We start from the raw sequence: 19,785 nt of genomic DNA on the forward strand, positions 1-19,785 counted from the left end.
ATGCATGTGTTTAAGGGGTATGCTTAAGTTTGAGTATCTGAACTGTTGCTTTTTGTAAATGCTTTAAACGCATCATTTGTAGAAGTATTTTTCCGGAAAGGGCGACATAGAAAATGATCGCCCCGTGGGATCCACTTCTCCCCATCTGCCACGCTTCTGCTACATTTAACTCATTGCTTCAACCTGACGTATGGAGCAGCAAATACGTTCATTTGCTAAATTCACATTTTCCCGATTCCCCCCGTCTTCACCTCCTTTCCTGGCCTCCACTGATTGGTGTAGCTAGGAGCAAGGAGAGGAAGCAGGAGGTGATAAATAATTGATTGGAACGACTGCTGTTGCCGGCAACTTGTCAAGTCCATGCCGCAAAGAATCCCGGCTGCTCTTGTGTCGAACCTACCCAGTACTAGAAACGTGTACCAAATTAAGTAGGCACTGAGTAAATTTAGGCAATATAGATCGGGAAAATTGAGAATCCACGAGGATAACATAGAGGGCTGTAAAAAAATTTGATCATATTTCTGTGCAAGATCTCAACACTTCATGTCCCTGTTAGGAACAACTGAACTGAATACAGAATGTAGCTGCTCTGGCCCTCTTCGTGATGGAAAATTGTCTAAATTAATTATTAAAAAAACCCCAAAGAATGCATAAACCAAGGCAATGTTGTGTTTGTCGATGCCAAAAAGTGGTCCCTGACAAACCAGAAAATCGCAATAGAAGAGAGATACGTGTTTGCACAATGACCTGGCTGTGCTTAGGCACCACCTAATTACCCTTTCTAACGTTTTATACATGACATTAACGATTCATTTGGGTTGGTTTGACCCTTGATCTATTTAGCAGAAGTTTGTTTAACATTTGATGTCTAAATATTACGATCACCGGGAATATAAACCTTGAAATGAAACAATCTAATCAAAATGGGAAATTTAGCTTTAATTTTGTATTAAACTAGTAACTTTTCTTCAAAACCGTTGCATTTTCTTCCCTAGCGATCAGAGAAAAAAGCGCTAGCGCGCCGTCAAGGAACTGACTTGCAATGTAGAAACTCCTATCAGAGAAAGGATTATGAGTCAGTAGCCAATGAAATTGCAGCAGAATTTCTAGGCCTGCGAGTGTGGGTGGGAGTAACGTTCCGACGACATTCCCTCGCGCAGCAAAGTGCTCGATTCAATCAAAGCCGGGCGGGTTGTTAGTATGAAACGGTGAGGTAGAAAACGGTACTGAGCTAGCAACAAAAGTAACGTTAAAGCAGACAGCCAGCGCTATACGAGAGGTATAAAGAGCCACATTTTAACGGATTCTCGAAAATAATTTGACAGTAAAAATGACGACGACCACCACTTTTCAAGGCATGGACCCAGGAGCAAAAAGTAGCTCCAGGTAAATGTAAAATATTGCTTGCTTGCTTGCTAGCGACACCGCGACAAACAAAAGAAAAATGGAATCCCGTTACGAGGGGTACGATATATCGCGACTTATGACTGCCTGTTGGGTGGCATGAGTTGGTCTGCAACTAGGCTATTAATTTGATAGAACGTGAGCTATCGGTTTGTTTCTGAATTGACTATTTGTACTGGCTACCAACCCACATTGGCTTTAGCAATGCTGTAAGCATTTTTATTGCAGATAAATATTTTACGTTTGCCACTGCTACTGGTATCGTTAGCTCGCTAACGTTGAAGATGGTTTTGATTCGCCTGTAGTGTGCTATCGGCTTGCTTGGCTAGGAATGATAAACCTTTTTTTATCTTAGATTTGTATTTATGGTGACATAGCTAGCGCTAACGAGAGTGCTCCTTGTTGACAGGCAAGCTATAGATACTAGTTATAATAGAACGATAACTTGGCCCAGCTTGTCTCCTCCCACCACCAGTCAGAAGTGGGTATCATTTTGACTAGCTGGCCTGCTGTCAACTCCTATTCATTGTGGCGATGGCTAGCTGTAGCTAGTTGGGTGACATTTGACAGGCTCAATTTTAGGATACGAAGTACTAAACGTTAATATTAATAGTTATATTCATCTAGTGACGCTATCATGCCCAGTATAACGGGTAATTGTGGCATGCTGACCATGTGGCTCAGCTAATGTTAGCTAGCTGAATATTTGCTTTATGGGTGGGGTCATTTTTAATTTGTCGTTGCAGATAGGTAGCTAGTTAATTGTTGGACTTGTGTTCGGTATGAGCCTAACGTTACCTATTCGGAGGAGCGCACTGCAACGTGCAAACCAATAGTGATGTTCACCATGTTTATCTAGGTGGTGTAATTCCAGCAGCTGTGTCAAAATGAAGTCACGTTAAGTAAGTTGGCTAGCTAGTGATTTTATAGTGTCTCATTTGTAAGCGTGGGTGACGGAAATTTTGGTATGTAACATCTGATGAGAGAAACGTTAGCTCGCTAGTTTCGAGGTAACTAGCTAGCGTTAGTGTATCTCCATTAAAATTGAGATGCAGGCAACGTTATTTCGAAACTACAACTCCTTCTCTGATGCGAGATTTTTTTAAATCTAATGTCTACTACGCAGACATTAGAATGCATCGGGAGGTTTCAGTGGTTCAGACAACATGCATTTCCCAACAGTGAAACTTCAGCGGGACATTGCACAGTGGCTTTATCGGTTTTTATGCTCAGCTTGCTAAAGCCAAACTACTTTATCTGCGTTCTAATTAACGTTAATTGTTGCACACACATATTTTGGATAGTGTGTTCGTCAGCATGAAGGCAGAACGTGGGGATTGTAGTCATCGGCCTGCGCTGAGCTCATCCTGCTTCCACGTAGGATTTGTAAAATTGTAGACTATTTGTTTGCCGCTGCAGGCCTTCAGGGCTAATGCCTGAGGTTCTGTCAGAAAAGCATATTGTCGCAACGGCAGAGACACACCCCTCTACACATTGACTTCCTAGTGCAAAAATATAGAAATACAAACCTTGTGTGATAGGGGAGTATGTATACGCAGGCTTGTCTGCATGACTTGATTTATTCAACTGTGCACTGTAGGGCAAGTAACGCCTGATAGTGTGTGTGTGTGCTGATGACTGCTGGCCTTATACAGGGTACTGCAACCCCCGGGTGGGGGCTCCAACATTTCCTTTGGAACAGATGAGGAGAAGCCCAGCACACGCAAGAACAGGACTGCCTCTAACATCTTTGCAGAGCCTGAAGATCCCCATGCCCACCGGAGGAACAATCCACCTGGTAATTTCAACTGCATCTCCTGCAGTGCACCAAAACGGGTGTCCAGAGTCCTCTCCCCATAAGCTCGCCTCCTTTCCATTCAGTTAAAGCAAATGTGACAAGTCATTGTGACTGTTGTGTTCAGTACACCAGTTTCTGACCTTATAGAAATGCTGACCAAACAAATTCCTCCCATACTAAAGATGCTACTCCTGCCCCAACACAGATACAAAGGAGTACACTCTTAGAGCAAAGTTATGTAAGCTATAAAGACAGCGACACCAATAAAAATCTGTGGGGAAAAATTCTGCCACACTGGGCACTTGGAAGTAATGGTTTTGCTCACTGCTCATGCTCAGTTGTGTCCTTGGTCACATGCCTAGTCACATGCACAACAAAGAGAACGCAGGACAATGATGTGCCTCTGCAGATGAACCAATGAAAAACTCTTGGGCCTTGCCAAACAAGGTTGAAAAGATTTTGTTAGAGCATTTTCTGGGGAATAAAAACATCTAGGCGGCACGGATGGTGCAGTGGGTAGCACTGCCGCCTCACAGCAAGGAGGTCCTGGGTTCGAATCCCCGTCGGCCGGGGCCTCTCTGTGCAGAGTTTGTATGTTCTCCCCATGTCTGTGTGGGTTTCCTCCGGGTACTCCGGTTTCCTCCCACAGTCCAAAGACATGCAGGTTAGGCTGATTGGAGAGTCTAAATTGCCTGTAGGTATGAGTGTGTGAATGAATGGTGTGTGTGCCCTGCGATGGACTGGTGACCTGTCCAGGGTGTATTCCTGCCTTTCGCCCAATGTATGCTGGGATAGGCTCCTGCCCCCCTGCGACCCTGTTCAGGATAAGCGGGTTCAGATAATGGATGGATGGATAAAAACATCTATATCTTTGTCTGTGCTAGGAGGAAAAACAATAAGAAATACACTCACAGAGCACTTTATTAGGAAAATGTTTACTTCATTACACCTACTTATTCATGCGATTATCTAATCAGCCAATTGTGTGGCAGCAGTGCAATGTAGATACAGGTCAGGAGCTTCAGTTCATGTTCACATGTGATCTAAGTGACTTTGACCATGGAATGATTGTTGGTGGCAGACAGGGTAGTTTGAGTATCTAAGAAACTGCTGATCTCCTGGGATTTTCACACAAACTAGTCTCTAGAGTTTGCAAAGAATAGTGCCAAAAAACAACAAAGAAATCCAGTGAGCAGCAGTTCTGCAGACAGAAACATCTTGTTAATGAGAGACCTCAGAGGAGAATGGCCAGACTGGTCAAAGCTGACACGAAGGTGACTGTAACGCAAAAAACCACACATTACAACAAAAAAAGTCCAATAAATACATAATAAAGTGCTCTCTGAGTGTATATAGTGTAGATTGAACATCAGTATATGGACAAGTACTATTTATGATTTGTTGTTAAACATGAATGGAGTCCAATGGGAAAATCTGTCTGATGTCGCTAGGGGGCGACATTTACTTTACATTACATTACTTGGCATTTAGCAGACGCTCTTATCCAGAGCGACGTACAACAAAGTGCAAATCAAACACAAGAACAAGTGCAAAGAGGACCTGAGAGGGCAGTACAGTTCCGACATCAGTTGGCAAAACCGAAAGCTGCTCAAAAGCTGGCCCCTTGGGTATGCTACCTTAAAGTCCCATCTGATTGGCTCAGGGATCCCACATGACTCAGGATTGTACATGTAGAAGCTTGCCTGGCAGGGCCCAAGACATCCCGCTCCCACCCATCCACTCATGCACACTGATGAGCTGGGTCCTGTTGCATAGACTTGGTTGATGCAGCTGGATGTCAACTCGCAGCATCTGGTATAGCATGAACCTGAACACACTGACCAAGGGGCACGTTCGATCAGAAAACAATTCGCTATATATGTGTTAAACTATACATTTCCTCCAAACGGTGTTCAACGATGGCTTTGATTCCGCCCTAGTACGCCTACTTTATCAAGGCATTTACCTGGTCTACAAAAGGGAGGTTGAATAATTTGTTAACTGGTGTGATTTAAATTGTTAAAATTTGAGTGTTGGCAAGACCAAGGAGTTAATTATTGACTTCAGGAGAAAGAAGATAGAGTTCTGCCCGGTGTTGATTAAGGATCAGCAAATAGAAATTGTGCAGTCAAAGGAATAACTCAATGTCAACCTGGACAATAAATGAAACTGGAAAAATATGTTTTTTTTTTCAAGAAGGCACAGTGCAAGTGCAAGCCAAGATCCTTGGATATTAGTAGGAAACTCCTGCTTGTCTTCTTCTATCAGGGGATCTTAGCTAGTGTCCTTTTTTATACCGTGCTCTGCTGGGAGGGCAGCATCACAGTGGACAATAAGAACAGGATCAATAAGCTGATCACAAAGGCTGAGTCTGATCGGCGTGACCCCAGATTCTCTTGAGGTCACTCTTGAAAAGAGAATAAGGGCCAAGGACAGACAGTCCTGTTTTACGAAGGCCTCCCATTATATGGAGTTTTTAATGTTCTCAGAAGTTAATTCAGTGAGCGATTGGTGACGCCTCGCTGTTCTACTGAGTGTCTCAGAAGGTCCTGCAGCGGTCAAATTTCTTAATCAGCACTTCTGCGTTTCACGGCAGCTTTCTGGTGCTAGTCATGAGAGATGAGGCTTTTTACAGTGTTGTTGTGTTGGGAATGTAATGTTTGTTTTTTGTGTTTGTGGTGATGTGGTGGCAAATTAGTTTCCTCCATGGGGTATGAATAAAGGTTTTTGCTCCCGTTTGGTTGGTGTGTCAGGGGTGTAGCCCAAATCAATAATGACAATAAAGGCCTACTCTTTAAAGCCTGGAGAACGCCTTCTCTGACACTATAGGAGCTAAATGTATTACGTCAGTTAGTCCTCCCACGGTTTGTTCAACACGCCACCACTCCTGTTTAAATAAATGTTTTTGGCTTGCGTTTTTGAAACGTGGTCCAGCCTTGATGTTGCTTGACAGCATGCAAAATTGTATTTTGCATAGTACAAACCAAGCCTTTGTGGGGACTGGCTTTCATTCAGTCAGATGATTTTTTCTTGTTGTAATATTTCAAATGGCATTGTGTGCCTTCTCTGTGAAGCACAGACATTGTGTATTGTTCGCTTTGTAGCTGAGGGTGAAATTCTAGAGCTACTCAGTTATTTTAAAGGGGAACAGAAGCACTCTGTAATGTGGCTCTGGTTCATGTGCTCTTTGCTTTAGATAAGAGATGGCCCTAAATTAAAATCCCAAATGTGAATTGGCTAGAAATCTTTTTTTTTTAAAGAGCACAGCCATCTTGGAACAAGCTAGGTTGTGATGTCACTGTCAGAATTGGCCTTGCTTGCATTCTATCCCCTTACAAAACCTATCCCCTCTGGGGTCACGTTTCCAGTTCCGTCTCTGCACTGACGTCAGTCATATTTGTTTCTGCTCTGTGTGTAGGCTCTGCATCGGCTAGCTAGCGATGCTTTTGTGAATATGTAGTGCTTCATATGCAATATCTCGATTATTTACATACATTTACAGTGGTGTGAAACAGTGTTTGCCCCCTTCCTGATTTCTTATTTTTTTGCATGTTTGTCACACTTGTTTCAGATCATCAAACAAATTTAAATATTAGTCAAAGACAACACAAGTAAACACAAAATGCAGTTTAAAACATAACTTAACTGTGGTTTATCAAACCTGAGTTCAATTTCTCTAGCCACACCCAGGCCTGATTACTGCCACACCTGTTCTCAATCAAGAAATCACTTAAATAGGACCTGCCTGACAAAGTGAAGTAGACTAAATGATCCTCAAAAGCTAGACATCATGCCGAGAGCTAAAGAAATTCAGGAACAAATGAGAAAGAAAGTAATTGAGATCTATCAGTCTGGAAAAGGTTTTGGGACTCCAGCGAACCACAGTGAGAGCCATTATCCACAAATGGCGAAAACATGGAACAGTGGTGAACCTTCCCAGGAGTGGCCGGCCGACCAAAATTACCCCAAGAGCGCAGCGACGACTCATCCAAGAGGTCACAAAAGACCCCACAACAACATCCAAAGAACTGCAGGCCTCACTTGCCTCAGTTAAGGTCAGTGTTCATGACTCCACCATAAGAAAGAGACTGGGCAAAAATGGCCTGCATGACAGAGTTCCAAGACGAAAACCACTGCTGAGCAAAAGGAACATTAAGGCTCGTCTCAATTTTGCCAGAAAACATCTTGATGTTCCCCAAAACTTTTGAGAAAATGTATATGTTTTGCTAACTTAAATACACCGGACTAAATAAATGCTTACTGACAGAGTAATGACTAAGCGTATGCCATTCACAAAAAGACACGCTAGCCAGTTGACGCTACCGTGTGCATCAGGGGAATATTACAGATTGCATCATAGCAACCAACAGATAAAGCTTGGCAACCACGCTGTCGACTTGACGCTAACTTACGCATGAGGGGAACGTAACCGGAAACATGACCCCAGAGGGGATAAGTTTCGCAAGGGGGATAGAATTTGTTGTGACAGCGTAGTCTATATGGTAAGAGTGTCATATATTATCGTGATCTGCGTGTGTTTCGTTTGATAGAAAAGTTTAGAGCAGACTGTTTCCCATGAATGCGGCTAGCGGATGATTAGCTTCATCGTTGGGAGGACGACTACGTTGGCAGATAAATCGGTTAACAAAGGAGCGTGAGTACTGGCTAACAAGTTGCTAACGAGGCTAAAATGACGGGGATACTAGGAAGCATTGGCGCCTTTGATGAAAATATGGAGCAGTGGAACTCCTACACGGAACGTTTTGAGTACTTTGCTAAAGCAAATGGCATTGAAGGCGAGAAGCTTGTGCCTACGTTCTTAAGTGTAATGGGGCCAAAAACATATAACTTCCTACGTGCCCTGGTCCAGCCAGACAAGCCCGGGACCAAAAGCTATGAAAGTATAGTGGCTGCTTTAACAGCTCACTTTTCACCTAACCCCCTGGTGATTGCTGAGCATTTTCGCTTCCATAAAAGGAACCAAGAGGAAGGGGAGTTCGTAGCAGTGTTTGTAGCTGCGCTAAGAAAGCTAGCTGAGCATTGTGAATTCAATGATGTACTGAATGACACCATAAGGGACGGGCTTGTGTGCGGCCTGAGGAGTGGAGCTTCTCAGAAACGCCTGCTAACTGAAAGTGCACTTACATTGGCTAAAGCTATTGAAATGAGTGTGTCCATGGAATTAGCTGTCAGGGAGGCTCATCAGCACAGTGAAAGCAGCGGAAAACTGCACAAGGTCTCCGCCGATGAAAAGGGAGCTCAGAGCAAATGTTACCGGTGCGACAAAACAGGACATTTTGCTGCTGAGTGTTGGAGTAAGGATGTGGAGTGCAGGAAGTGTGGTAAGAAGGGACACATTGAACGGGCGTGTAAGAGTCAGGGAATGAACAAAAATTCAAGACCGGACAACAAAAGACCAAAGCTCAGATTCCAAAAGAGACAGTCTGTACATGGGGTGTAGCCAAGCCAAATTACAGCTGAGGCCAAAAGTTCATCAGATGAGGCAGAAGTATGTGTAATGTCAGTAAAGGGAGGTCCTGGTGGATATTGGCAAACTCCGCTGCTGGAGGGAAATTGACACTGGTACAGCAGTTTCCCTGGTGTCTTATGCTGTGTACAAAGAAACCTTGCAGCACCTTCCATTACAACCAACCAGCCTCAAACTGAAAACCTACACCGGCGAGTCAGTGCTGACCAAAGGCGTCATCAATGTCACAGTCCAGGTGAATGGGCAAACCGCTAAATTACCACTGTACGTGGTTGAAGGAAACTTGGCATCTCTGATGGGCCGTTCATGGCTTGAGGAACTGAGACTGCACTGGCCTACGATTTACAAGCTGTGCAAGGGTGGAAATGAATCACGTCTGACAAACGTCTTGAACAAGCATGCTGTGGTGTTCAAAGGGGAACTTGGAAAAATGAAGGCAACCTTAACATCAAGCCTGACCGCAGACCAAAGTTCCTGAAGGCGAGACAAGTTCCCTATGCCATAAAGCCAAAAGTCGAAGCAGAGCTGGAATCCTTGGTCAAGAGTGGGGTGCTGGAGCCGATCAGCCGGAGTGAATGGGCCACTCCGATCATGCCAGTAATAAAAAAAGATAACTCGGTGAGAATCTGCGGGGATTTCAAAGTCTCCATAAACCCGGTGCTAGAGGCTGAGCACTATCCACTTCCTCGCATCGAGGATCTGTTCACCGGCTTGGCTGGAGGACAAAAATTCAGCAAAATTGACCTCAACCAAGCCTACCTCCAGATGCAGGTCGAAGAGAAGTCGAGGAAGCTGCTCACGATAATCACTCAGAAGGGCCTCTACCGATACTGCAGACTACCCTTTGGAATAACATCGGCTCCAGCTCTCTTCCAGCATGCGATGGACCAGATACTGGGCAGCTAACACATTTCGACACTACACTACCCTTACAACTGGCATGTGATGCTTCCCCTTATGGGGTGGGGGCAGTTGTTTCTCACATCATGCCCAGTGGTGAAGAGCGACCTATCGCGTTCGCCTCACGCACACTAAGCAAAGCCGAGTGCAATTATGCACAAATAGAACGAGAAGCACTGGGGATTGTTTTTGGTGTCAGAAAGTTTCATCAATATCTTTTTGGGAGGAAGTTTGTTCTTCAGACAGACCACCGCCCCCTAACAACAATCTTCGGACCCCATACTGCCATTCCATCCTTAGCAGCCGGAAGGATGCAAAGATGGGTCTTGTTGTTGTCTGCCCACGACTATGACATCAAATACCGCAAGTCTGAGCTGCATGCAAACGCAGATAGCATCTCTAGACTACCCCTGCCTGTGGACCGTGCTGAGCCATCGCAGGCCGGCATTTTCTACTTCAGACAAGTGGAGGAAGCTCCCATCACTGCTGCACAAGTAAAGAGGCACACCCGGAATGACCCTGTGCTAGCAACGTTGATGGATGTAGTAGTGATCAACAGAGGAGGTATGGATCTCCCCGATCTAACGCCATACCTCACAAGAAGGAATGAGCTCTCAGTGCAGGCAGGATGTCTCCTATGGGGACGCAGAGTGATTATCCCACTTGTGCTGCAGAAAAGGCTACTACAACAGCTACATGAAGGACACTGTGGGATTGTCCGCATGAAAGAGCTTGCCAGAAGCTACTTTTGGTGGCCTGGACTCGATGGGCAGATTGAAGAGACAGCTAGAACATGCCCATCATGTCAACAAGTTCGCTACATGCCACAGCCAGCCCCTCTCCATCCATGGGACTGGCCAGAGGCACCATGGCAGCGTGTTCATGTGGATTTTGCTGGCCTATGTGAGGAGAGGATGTTCCTGGTGGTGGTAGATGCCCACAGCAAGTGGCCGGAAGTGTCCATAATGAGATCGACCACAGCAGAGAAGACCATAAAGAAACTTGGTGAAATGTTCAGTCGATTTGGGTTTCCAGAACAACTGGTGAGCGATAACGGCCCCCAGTTTCTCACAAGAGTTTGAGAGATTCCTTGAGGCAAATGGAGTACAACACATCCGCTCTGCTTCCTATCACCCAGCTACCAATGGATTAGCTGAGAGATTTGTTCAGAGCATGAAAAACGCTCTGAAGGCCTCACAGGGACAAGGCTCTCTCCAACAGCTTCCTGCTGTCATACAGGAATGTTCCACACTCAACCACACAAGTCGCCCCTGCAGCACTTCTCATAAAGAGACAGCTCCGCACAAACCTTGACCTTCTGAAACCACCAAAGACCAAAGAGACCGTTAACCGGAAACAACAAGCCCAGGTTGTGAGACATGAACAAAGAGGGAGAAGGACCTTCCGCCCTGTGACAATGTACTAGCACGTAACTACAACAACAGACCAAAATGGATGCCTGCTACAGTCCTTGAACAGACCGGCCCTGTGTCTTATACAGTTCGGACCAATGATGACATTGTCTGGAGGAGACACACTGACCAACTACTTGCTGGTGCGACAGCACCTGTAGAAACCCCGTCTGTGGTTGGTGCTGAGCCATCTAAGCTGGACAGCCCAGTCCAGCCCAGCCCACACTCACCCAGGAGGCACCGCAGGCTATGGAACCTGTTTCTTCAGGACCCACTCCTGCAGCTGTTTCAGAGACTGAACTGTCAACATGTCCCACACCACGGCCTGTTCCGGTGACAGTCAGCGTGAATCAGCCGGCTGGCGGTGCTATTAGCCGCTATTCACATAGAGAACGGCGGCCTCCAAAACGCCTAGATCTATAGTGGTGACCTACCCAGTAGAGTGGGGCAGAATAATCTCCAAAAATGTGTTCCTGGTGGTTAAGGATACACCTGTTCATTAAGTGGGGAGGAGTATGTCATATATTCGGGTATTGGGTGTTATACTCTGTTACTGCCACCTATTGGCTAGTGCCTTACTAACTGTTCTGATTTAAGAGACCTTCGGGTCACATGTTGTTTCTGGAAGTCAAATAAAAGGACGACTGTCTTGGTATTGTTCAAGTCCGTCTCCGTCTGATTTATGTTGTAGCAAGAGTTTAAACGGGAATGAAACTCAGGCAATATACGACAAAGAGCTGGTAGACGAGTCGTGAGGAAAGAAAAAAAAAATGCTTCTTTTATTGCCCCAGGATGCTCAAATGAGTATTACCGAAAAGAACATAAGGATTTGATAAGACTAAGCCAGCCATGTCACAGTCTGCTTGTTCCAAGGTTGCTGCGCCTTTGTGCAAAAATAGCAAACATGAGTTTTATTTTTCTGGCAAATACGAGTTTCAGATTTGAATGCAGGACTATGTATTATACAAGGTAAAAAGCAAACCAACAAAAGCCACATTACACTAGATGGCTGTCTGGCTAAGACAGAATCCTGAGATCATTTAACCCTGAGTTAAGGTACATGGACATTTGTAAATTGTCTGAACAACATGGTTTGGCCTTGTTTTAAGTGTGGAAGACGCACAAAATTTGCATAGTAATGTGTATTCACTCCACACTGACAGATTTGAGCTGGGCTGGTATAAAGTGAGATTGTTCCAAGCTGTGGGTAATTGTGTATTGGCAGTTTGTAATTTCAGTGTGCGTTGGGGTTGATGTAGTTTGCAGTGGATTCTTAAGTACTGCTACAGCAATGAAGATTGGTGGCATTCTTCGCGTAAATATGCCTTTACACATTGTCCCAGAGGAAATGCAGACCAAGAGCTTTACTTTGAACATACCCTCCTTTGCTATTTGGCCAGATGAGGAATTAAAGCTGTAAGTCTCATAGCGTATGTCTTGATAGTGGCTTCCTCCACTGGCTTCCTATTGCCGCACGCATCTGATTCAAGGCCCTAGTGTTGGCATTTCAGGAAGCTAAGGGGACTGCCCCACCTTACATCCAATCCTTAATCACTCCCTACTCCCCAGCTAGACCATTCCGGTCTGCCAGCTCTGGTCGCCTTATGGTTCCCTCACTACGAGTACCTGGCGGTCGAGCTGCACATTCACGCCTGTTTTCCGTTCTGGTTCCTCACTGGTGGAATGACTTGCCTACCACTGTCAGAACAGCAGACTAAAAACACACCTTTTCAAACTACCTTAGTCCTCCCCCCCTTTCCGATATCCCTCGTCTGACCCAAAAAAATAATAATTGCACTTATGATGACTGTATTTTGTTTAGAACAGCACTTCATGTGTATTTTACTAGTTATGGATGTGATGCTTTAACTTGTGGAAGAACCTATGCACTTTGGATTAAAAGCGTCTGCCAAATGACTAAAATGTAAATGTGAATGTAAAATGTGATAAGATGAACAGCCCCAGTGCTTGTGTCTGTGCAGGAGGGAAGCCCACGGGCATCTTGTGTGGAGAACCCTCCGCCCCACTCAGGAGATGTCACGCCCAGCCTGCTGTGCCCAACGACTCGGTGTCTGAAGAGGCCATCACTGGGGTACGAGCTGGTTCTTCTGGGGCGGGTGGAATCGCCGTTTGGACTGCTCACTGAAACATGAAGGCTGACATACAATGCACTTCTGTTTTTAAGCTCAAAATAATATAATTCAGGAAGTATTCAATTCAATTTGGGGGAGGAACGTGATTATATACGTTTCTATTTTATGTTAGACAAGTTTTATTGGTGTGAACTCTCCACTTTTAGAGCGTCTTTAGAAGAAAGTATTATACGATTCTGAATAAAGCATAGAAAGTTTATCCAGTACAATAACTGGCCAGTTGACTGAAATGACCAATTCTAGCTTTATTACAGTGCAGTCTGTGAGTATTTACACTGGTGTCCCCCAGGATTATTTAAAAGTACAATAAGGAGGATGGATTTTATTTTAAGCGTTTTTGTACAATAACTTGCGTATTATTTTTTCTGTTTTTTGCAGAATGGAGACCAAGAGAAGCCAAATACTGGTCAGTGCCAACTCTCAATTTCCCGTGCTGTACAGCATCCTTGAATATACCCATGCTAAAGGATCAAGTTACTATCAGTTCAAAATTATAATACACACTTGCCTAAGAAAATAGCTGCCATGTATTAAGGGGCGTTGACACCAATTCCAGCGAGGACACATGACCCCCACACTGTACGTTTTATGGCTGGAACTGTGGGTGGACTCCGTGGGCAAGATGCTTCTATGGGATTGATATGAACAATGGACATTGTAGCCCCATGTGTAATGTCGGCACCTGATTGGATAGACGCACTGTGTTCATTGGTATTGGCAAAGCAGAGCAATGTGGTGAACTTTCTCTTATTCCACCATCCTCAACAGTCCATTAGAGTATATTTCTGAGTTTGAGCTGAGCTTCGTGAGTCAGGCAAGGTGCACTGGACCGAATCCCTTTGCATAGAATAAGGGCAGATTTCATTCTATGCAAATGCCGAACCTTCAAAAGTACCACACCACATGCTAGATGGCATCCATCATGCACTGGGCAGCATGAATAGAATGCGTTCAGTGCCAGAATCAGTGTGAAAACGACTTCAGAGTGTAAATTTCTCCGGCCATGCTATACTGTAGGGAAACTTTAAATTTCAGGTAGTAGTTTTATTCAGAGCAATCAGTGAGCAATCGGAGCAAAAAGTCAGAGCTATGTTTTATGACATAGGCCTGTAGCGGAGAGGTTAAGGTACATGACTGGGACCCGCAAGGTCAGCGGTTCGATCCCCGGTGTAGCCACAATAAGATCGGCACAGCCGTTGGGCCCTTAACGCAGCATTGCTCCAGGGGAGGATTGTCGCCCGCGTAGTCTAATCAACTGTACATCGCTCTGGATAAGAGTGTCTGCTAAATGCCATTAATGTAATGTTATGCAGGCAATTGAAGTGAGTCACGCCTCATATTCTCTCTTCAATGTTCTTAGAAGATGCAGAGGAGCCCGGTAACGTGCAGGAGTTGAACGAGGGGCCACCGCAGCCCTCGGGCCCCTCATCGTCTGCCGGGGCCCCCGCCGGCCGGAGGAACCCTCCTGGGGGCAAGTCCAGTCTCATCCTGGGTTGAGTTTGCCGGCCTTCCTCATCCTGAGTCTCAAAATCTCTCTTCGCCCCTCCGTCTGTGAGCCATACAATTCTGTCCTCTCCATTGTTTTTTTTTTTGGATATCTCTTTTGACAGAAGCACTTTATGTAACTCCTCTGTTTTAGTCCCTCATGTAGTGCATTGGGTCTGCTGGATAAGGCATGAGGTTCGGTCGTCTTCATTCTTCCCTGGAGTGAATCGTCAGAGATTTGTCACGTGGGAACCTATAAATACAATAAAGACTGACAAGTTGTAGCTTTCGCTCCACGTTCATTGTTGAGAAAATGCATGTATGTCTCGTATGTATGTCTTGCCCTGGTTGATGGAACTACATTTCTCTGCTGGAAATTGTTATGCTGGAAAGCCTTTGGGTGTTGGTTTAAAATCTGAATCTTCTCTTGCTGGTTAGGTCACTATGTAGTAATGTAACGATGCAAATGTACAAAGCATTTTGTTTTTGGTGGCGGATACTTGGTGTGTGACATGTTGTACATTATTTCTCTTTACCCTGAAATTGCCATGTAGAGCAGAGGTCTTCAGCTGAGGGCCTGGTAATATGTCACTTTTCTATTGCCTTGTTTCTGGAAGAGTCCGGCCATCTGTCAACCCTTGACAATGAAACCTTTAGACACCATGACATTTGTCCTTACTGTTCACTCGGACCTGATGGAAGCACAACAATCATCGACAAAGCCAGAGTTATTTTAGTTTTACGTACAGATGTTTTTGCTCCAGTCAGTTTGTGTGAACAAACTTAAAATGACATTCTTGTAAATGTCACATTGGAATGAAGTGAAAAACTGTAATGCAGTTGTGGACCACTGGTGTTGGTTTTTAAATGTCCACAGGGGGGTGCTCTTGTGTCAATCAGCCTCATTTCACAAGTTTCCCTCTAAATGAAACTAGATTTTTGTTTTTTTTTAACTAGTGGATTTAAAACGCACTTTTCTATTGCAGTAAATGCGTACATTACAGTATATTGTATTTTGAAACCATTTCAAAGTTTCTTTTTGACTGTACTTACTCTGCCTGTTCTGGTTCTCATTTCTAAGGAGCAGCCTTAGGAAGCGAAACATTGGTGTATTTTATGCACTGTGCTGTAACTGTTAGGGGAAACCATAAAAGTGACCTTATGACAGGATAGGGATGCATATCGCTGACAACATCACTTTTGGCTCCATTTGACCGCCGCCGTACTGTTTCACTACTGGCCTTTCATATTTCTGTGCTTTGATTGTTTGCAGAGAGACTGTTTTAAGCACACTAACATTTTAACTGTATGTTACTGCTGTTTCTTTGTATAAAACCTACCAAAGGCCTTTTTGTATTTTGTATTTTTGTTATAATTTCCCAGTAGATATAGGCTAAGACCAGTTGCATTTTTTATTAACTTAACAAGTTGTACTATGTATAACCGTAAATGTGTTGATTTGCTTTATTTTTTAAATCTGTGGTAATATGGCATTCATGGTTTGAAATAAGGTTAAATGTGAGACCAGTATTAGTGTAAATATGGATTTCTGCTTAACAGGTGTATGGTGTACAGAAGTGCATAGATCTCCAGGCTTGCTACTCATTCTGTTATCTTTACTATGATCATTTATTTTTAAGACAGTATTACTGTTTTTGCTTACCTGGTGTCCTTATCCTGGGTAATCTGCATAGTTTGTAGTTCATAAAAAAGCCATTAGTAGCTTTAAAAATGCATAGCAAAAAGACAGGTAGTGCAGTGTTTTGTTAAAGTATTTTGACAGTTGCGAGGCAGTGTTAAGAGCAGAGTCTTAGAAAGGTTACGATGGGCCCAACTGGCCGAGTTTGACAGGTGGCTAGAAGTGGACGAGAAGAGGAAGTGTGCATGAGCCAAATGACTAAAAATATGAGCGATGAGAAAATGGCCGTCAATTGTGCAAATTGCAGGAATATAGACGACTGGAACTTCATATTTACGATTAGGTACTGGCTTTTTAAAAAACAAAAGATCACTGAAGCATGTTGGAAATATGTTTTTGATAGAGGCGTTTAACTTTAAGGTTGAGTTTTAACTTTAAGGTTAGGGTCCACTGATTGTTCTGGTGTTCATGCTTAAGTAGTAAGCAGTAAGTGTGACATATCGGTGTTTTTCATTTTTGATTGAACACCCTCAAGGTATTTCAGCTTTGTACACTCCAATTCTAAATGTTAATCGTTAAAATTGTGAAATAAAAGTGTTTTTTTTAATATACATTTGTGCTCTTCTTGATCCTGTTTTTTATTTAATTGCAGTTACAATGCTAATGTAAAAATGTTTGGGACTGTGGCCAGAGGTTTGGAAGTTTTAATTCACTAAATGTGAGAACAAGAAGTGGGAACAAACCCGCTGATGGAAGCAGATATAAATTTGAGGTTGATAGTTGCTGTGACAGCAAGAATGATGTGGATTGTGCTTTTCGTTCCTCTAGTTAGGGTGAATAGCTCCCCTTCTCATCTCCCTTCACTGGCTACCTATATTAGCTTTCAACTTACGTTGCTGCTAGCCTAGCAGGGCTGTAAAACCCCACGCTATTCCAATTACGGAATTTAGCACGGGCCGGAGGTATTTGCATGCTTATCCTTCTGGTGTTGCTGGAAGAATATTAGTAGGGTTAAATAATAATGGCCGCTATGCGGAGAGTCTAAATCAGCCAATTAATAAACCATGATACAAAGACGGTAGTACCATTCTGCCTTCCGCTCTCTACTGGTCCGGGCTGACCAGGAATCTCCACAATAGGGCCAATACATTCACCTTCGTTATCTGACTCCATTTAAGATATAATTTAGAAATTATATGTGTAAAACCCCACGCTAGCCCAACGACGGAATTTAGCGAGGGCCGAAGGTATCAGCATGCTTGTCCTGGTGCTGCCGAAAGAATATTAGTAGGGTTAAATATTAGTGGCCCCTATGCGGAGAGTCTAGATCAGCCAATGAATAAACCATGATACAAAGACAGTAGTACCACGCTGCCTTCCGTTCTTTACTGGTCCGGGCTGACCAAGCATCTCCACAATAGGGCCAATACATTCACCATCGTTATCTGACTCCATTTAGAATAATAATTTAGATTAGTTATCTACCTTTGGTAGATGTCTTATTTATTATTTATTATTTATAATATAATTTTCCCCGCTACAAGAATCCTGTACTGAGATTTACTCTTCTGAACAGTCCTCTGCTGGTTCCACTGCATGTCACATCGGCCGTTATGTGCACGTCTCACGAGCTGGCTAGATATCTGCAGTCATTTCAGAGGTCGCAGGAATAGCTACTTTTGGGTATATCTGTTTACAGCCTAGGGACCCAAGAAGACCAACATTAGCTACGCCTGTTCTCAACATGAATGACACCCTGTACATAGAAGTTACGTGCGCAGGAGTTACGTGCACGGGAGTCTGATTGCATCCTCCCCGATTGCTTGGTTTGGTCTCCTTAAATCCAAAATCAGGCCTTTGATGTTGACCACTCAGATGGGTCCACAATGAACCATCTGGCGTTTTATAACCATTTGGAATTTGGATCCAGGCCTCCCCAGGAAACGAGATTTGATCAGGGGGGTTGAGGCACATGGCTTTCACTGGAGCAGAGCTCCACACAGTTTCTCCTTGGTTTCTGGTTGGTTATGATGTCCAAGATTTGCTGTTGCAGAAATGAACCCCCTCACAATAAGATCTGCACAGCCCTTAACCCTGCATTGCTTTTGGGGAGGATTGTCTCCTGCTTAGTCAAATCAACTGTACATCACTCTGGATAAGAGCATCAGCCAAATGCCATTAATGTAAAAGGACACTTTATTATATCTTTGAAATATCATCAGACCCTACACATCTACCAGACTTTCATTATTCTATCGCTGGATGCTTGACACCTCCCCCCAAGAGGGGAACACAAATCATGTAGCTTTCTATTAAGTTGGAGTAATGGGTGACCTAATTAGGATTTAGGAGGGCCCATACTTTATTCCTCTCCATTCCTCCCGTACGGCAAAGAATCTTGGGGTGACTCTTCATAACTGCCTCACCCTGGCTCCACAAGTATCCTCCACTGCCAGAACCTGCAGGTTCATTCTGTATAATATACGCCGTATCCGTCATCTCCTGACTGAGAAAGCCACCCAGCTCCTAGTCCAGGCGCTCGTCATTTCCCGCCTGGATTACTGCAACTCCCTCCTAGCCGGTCTCCCAGCGTGTGCCATCAAGCCCCTCCAGCTGGTCCAGAATGCTGCAGCCCGCCTGATCACCAGTCAGCACAGGTCGGCTCATGTCACCCCGCTTCTCATTGGCCTCCACTGGATTCCTATTGCTGCATGCATCCGTTTCAAGGCCCTAGTGTTGGCATTTCAGGCTGCTAAGGGGACTGCGCCATCTTACATACAATCCCTGATCACTCCCTACTCCCCAGCTAGACCACTCCGGTCTGCCAGCTCTGGTCGCCTTATGGTTCCCTCTCTACGTGCACCTGGCGGTCGAGCTGCACGTTCACGCCTGTTTTCCGTTCTGGTTCCTCAGTGGTGGAATGACTTGCCTACCACTGTCAGAACAGCAGAATCCCTCCCCCTATTTCGACGCAGACTCAAAACCCACCTTTTCAAACTCTACCTTAGTCCTCCCTCCTGATTTCCCCTACCCCTCCTTTCTGATATCCCTATCCTATCCAAAAAAAAAAAAATGCACTTATGATGACAACTATGTTTAGAACAGCATTTCATGTGTATTTTGCTAGTTTCTGGATGTGATGCTTTGACTTATGGTAGAACCTATGCACTTGTAAGTCGCTTTGGATTAAAAGCGTCTGCCAAATGACTAAAATGTAAATTCAGCAACCACACAAAAATGTGATTCACAACATGAGATTTCACAATAACTGTGTGTGTGTGGTAAACAGCTCCCTCCCCAACACTTCCTTTTTCTGTGTTTCCAAAGAGTTCAGGAAATGTGCAGTCGAACAGTAAAACAGTAGGTTAAAAAACAATTGACATTACAAATTTAACATTTATTCAAAGCACCACTGTTGAGCTACGGGTCATGGAAACTTTTTTTAAGTAGAATTTTCGATGGAGAAAATGCATGGAAGTGTTCCTGTTTGTGTATACTTATACAGT

General features: G+C 44.2%; 1 protein-coding gene across 1 annotated transcript; it reads left to right on the forward strand.

The window, feature by feature from the left end:
- The first annotated feature begins 1,172 nt into the window (after positions 1–1,172).
- Positions 1,173–16,882, forward strand: jpt1a (Jupiter microtubule associated homolog 1a). Its single transcript, XM_061231346.1, has 5 exons — positions 1,173–1,386; positions 3,060–3,202; positions 12,985–13,094; positions 13,534–13,561; positions 14,516–16,882. Exons 1-5 carry the CDS (start codon positions 1,331–1,333, stop codon positions 14,650–14,652), a joined length of 474 nt encoding a protein of 157 aa, XP_061087330.1. The 5' UTR covers positions 1,173–1,330; the 3' UTR covers positions 14,653–16,882.
- The last annotated feature ends 2,903 nt before the right edge of the window (positions 16,883–19,785 follow it).

The sequence above is a fragment of the Conger conger genome, chromosome 2 (genome assembly GCF_963514075.1).
Source record: "Conger conger chromosome 2, fConCon1.1, whole genome shotgun sequence".
Classification (NCBI taxonomy): Eukaryota; Metazoa; Chordata; class Actinopteri; order Anguilliformes; family Congridae; genus Conger; species Conger conger.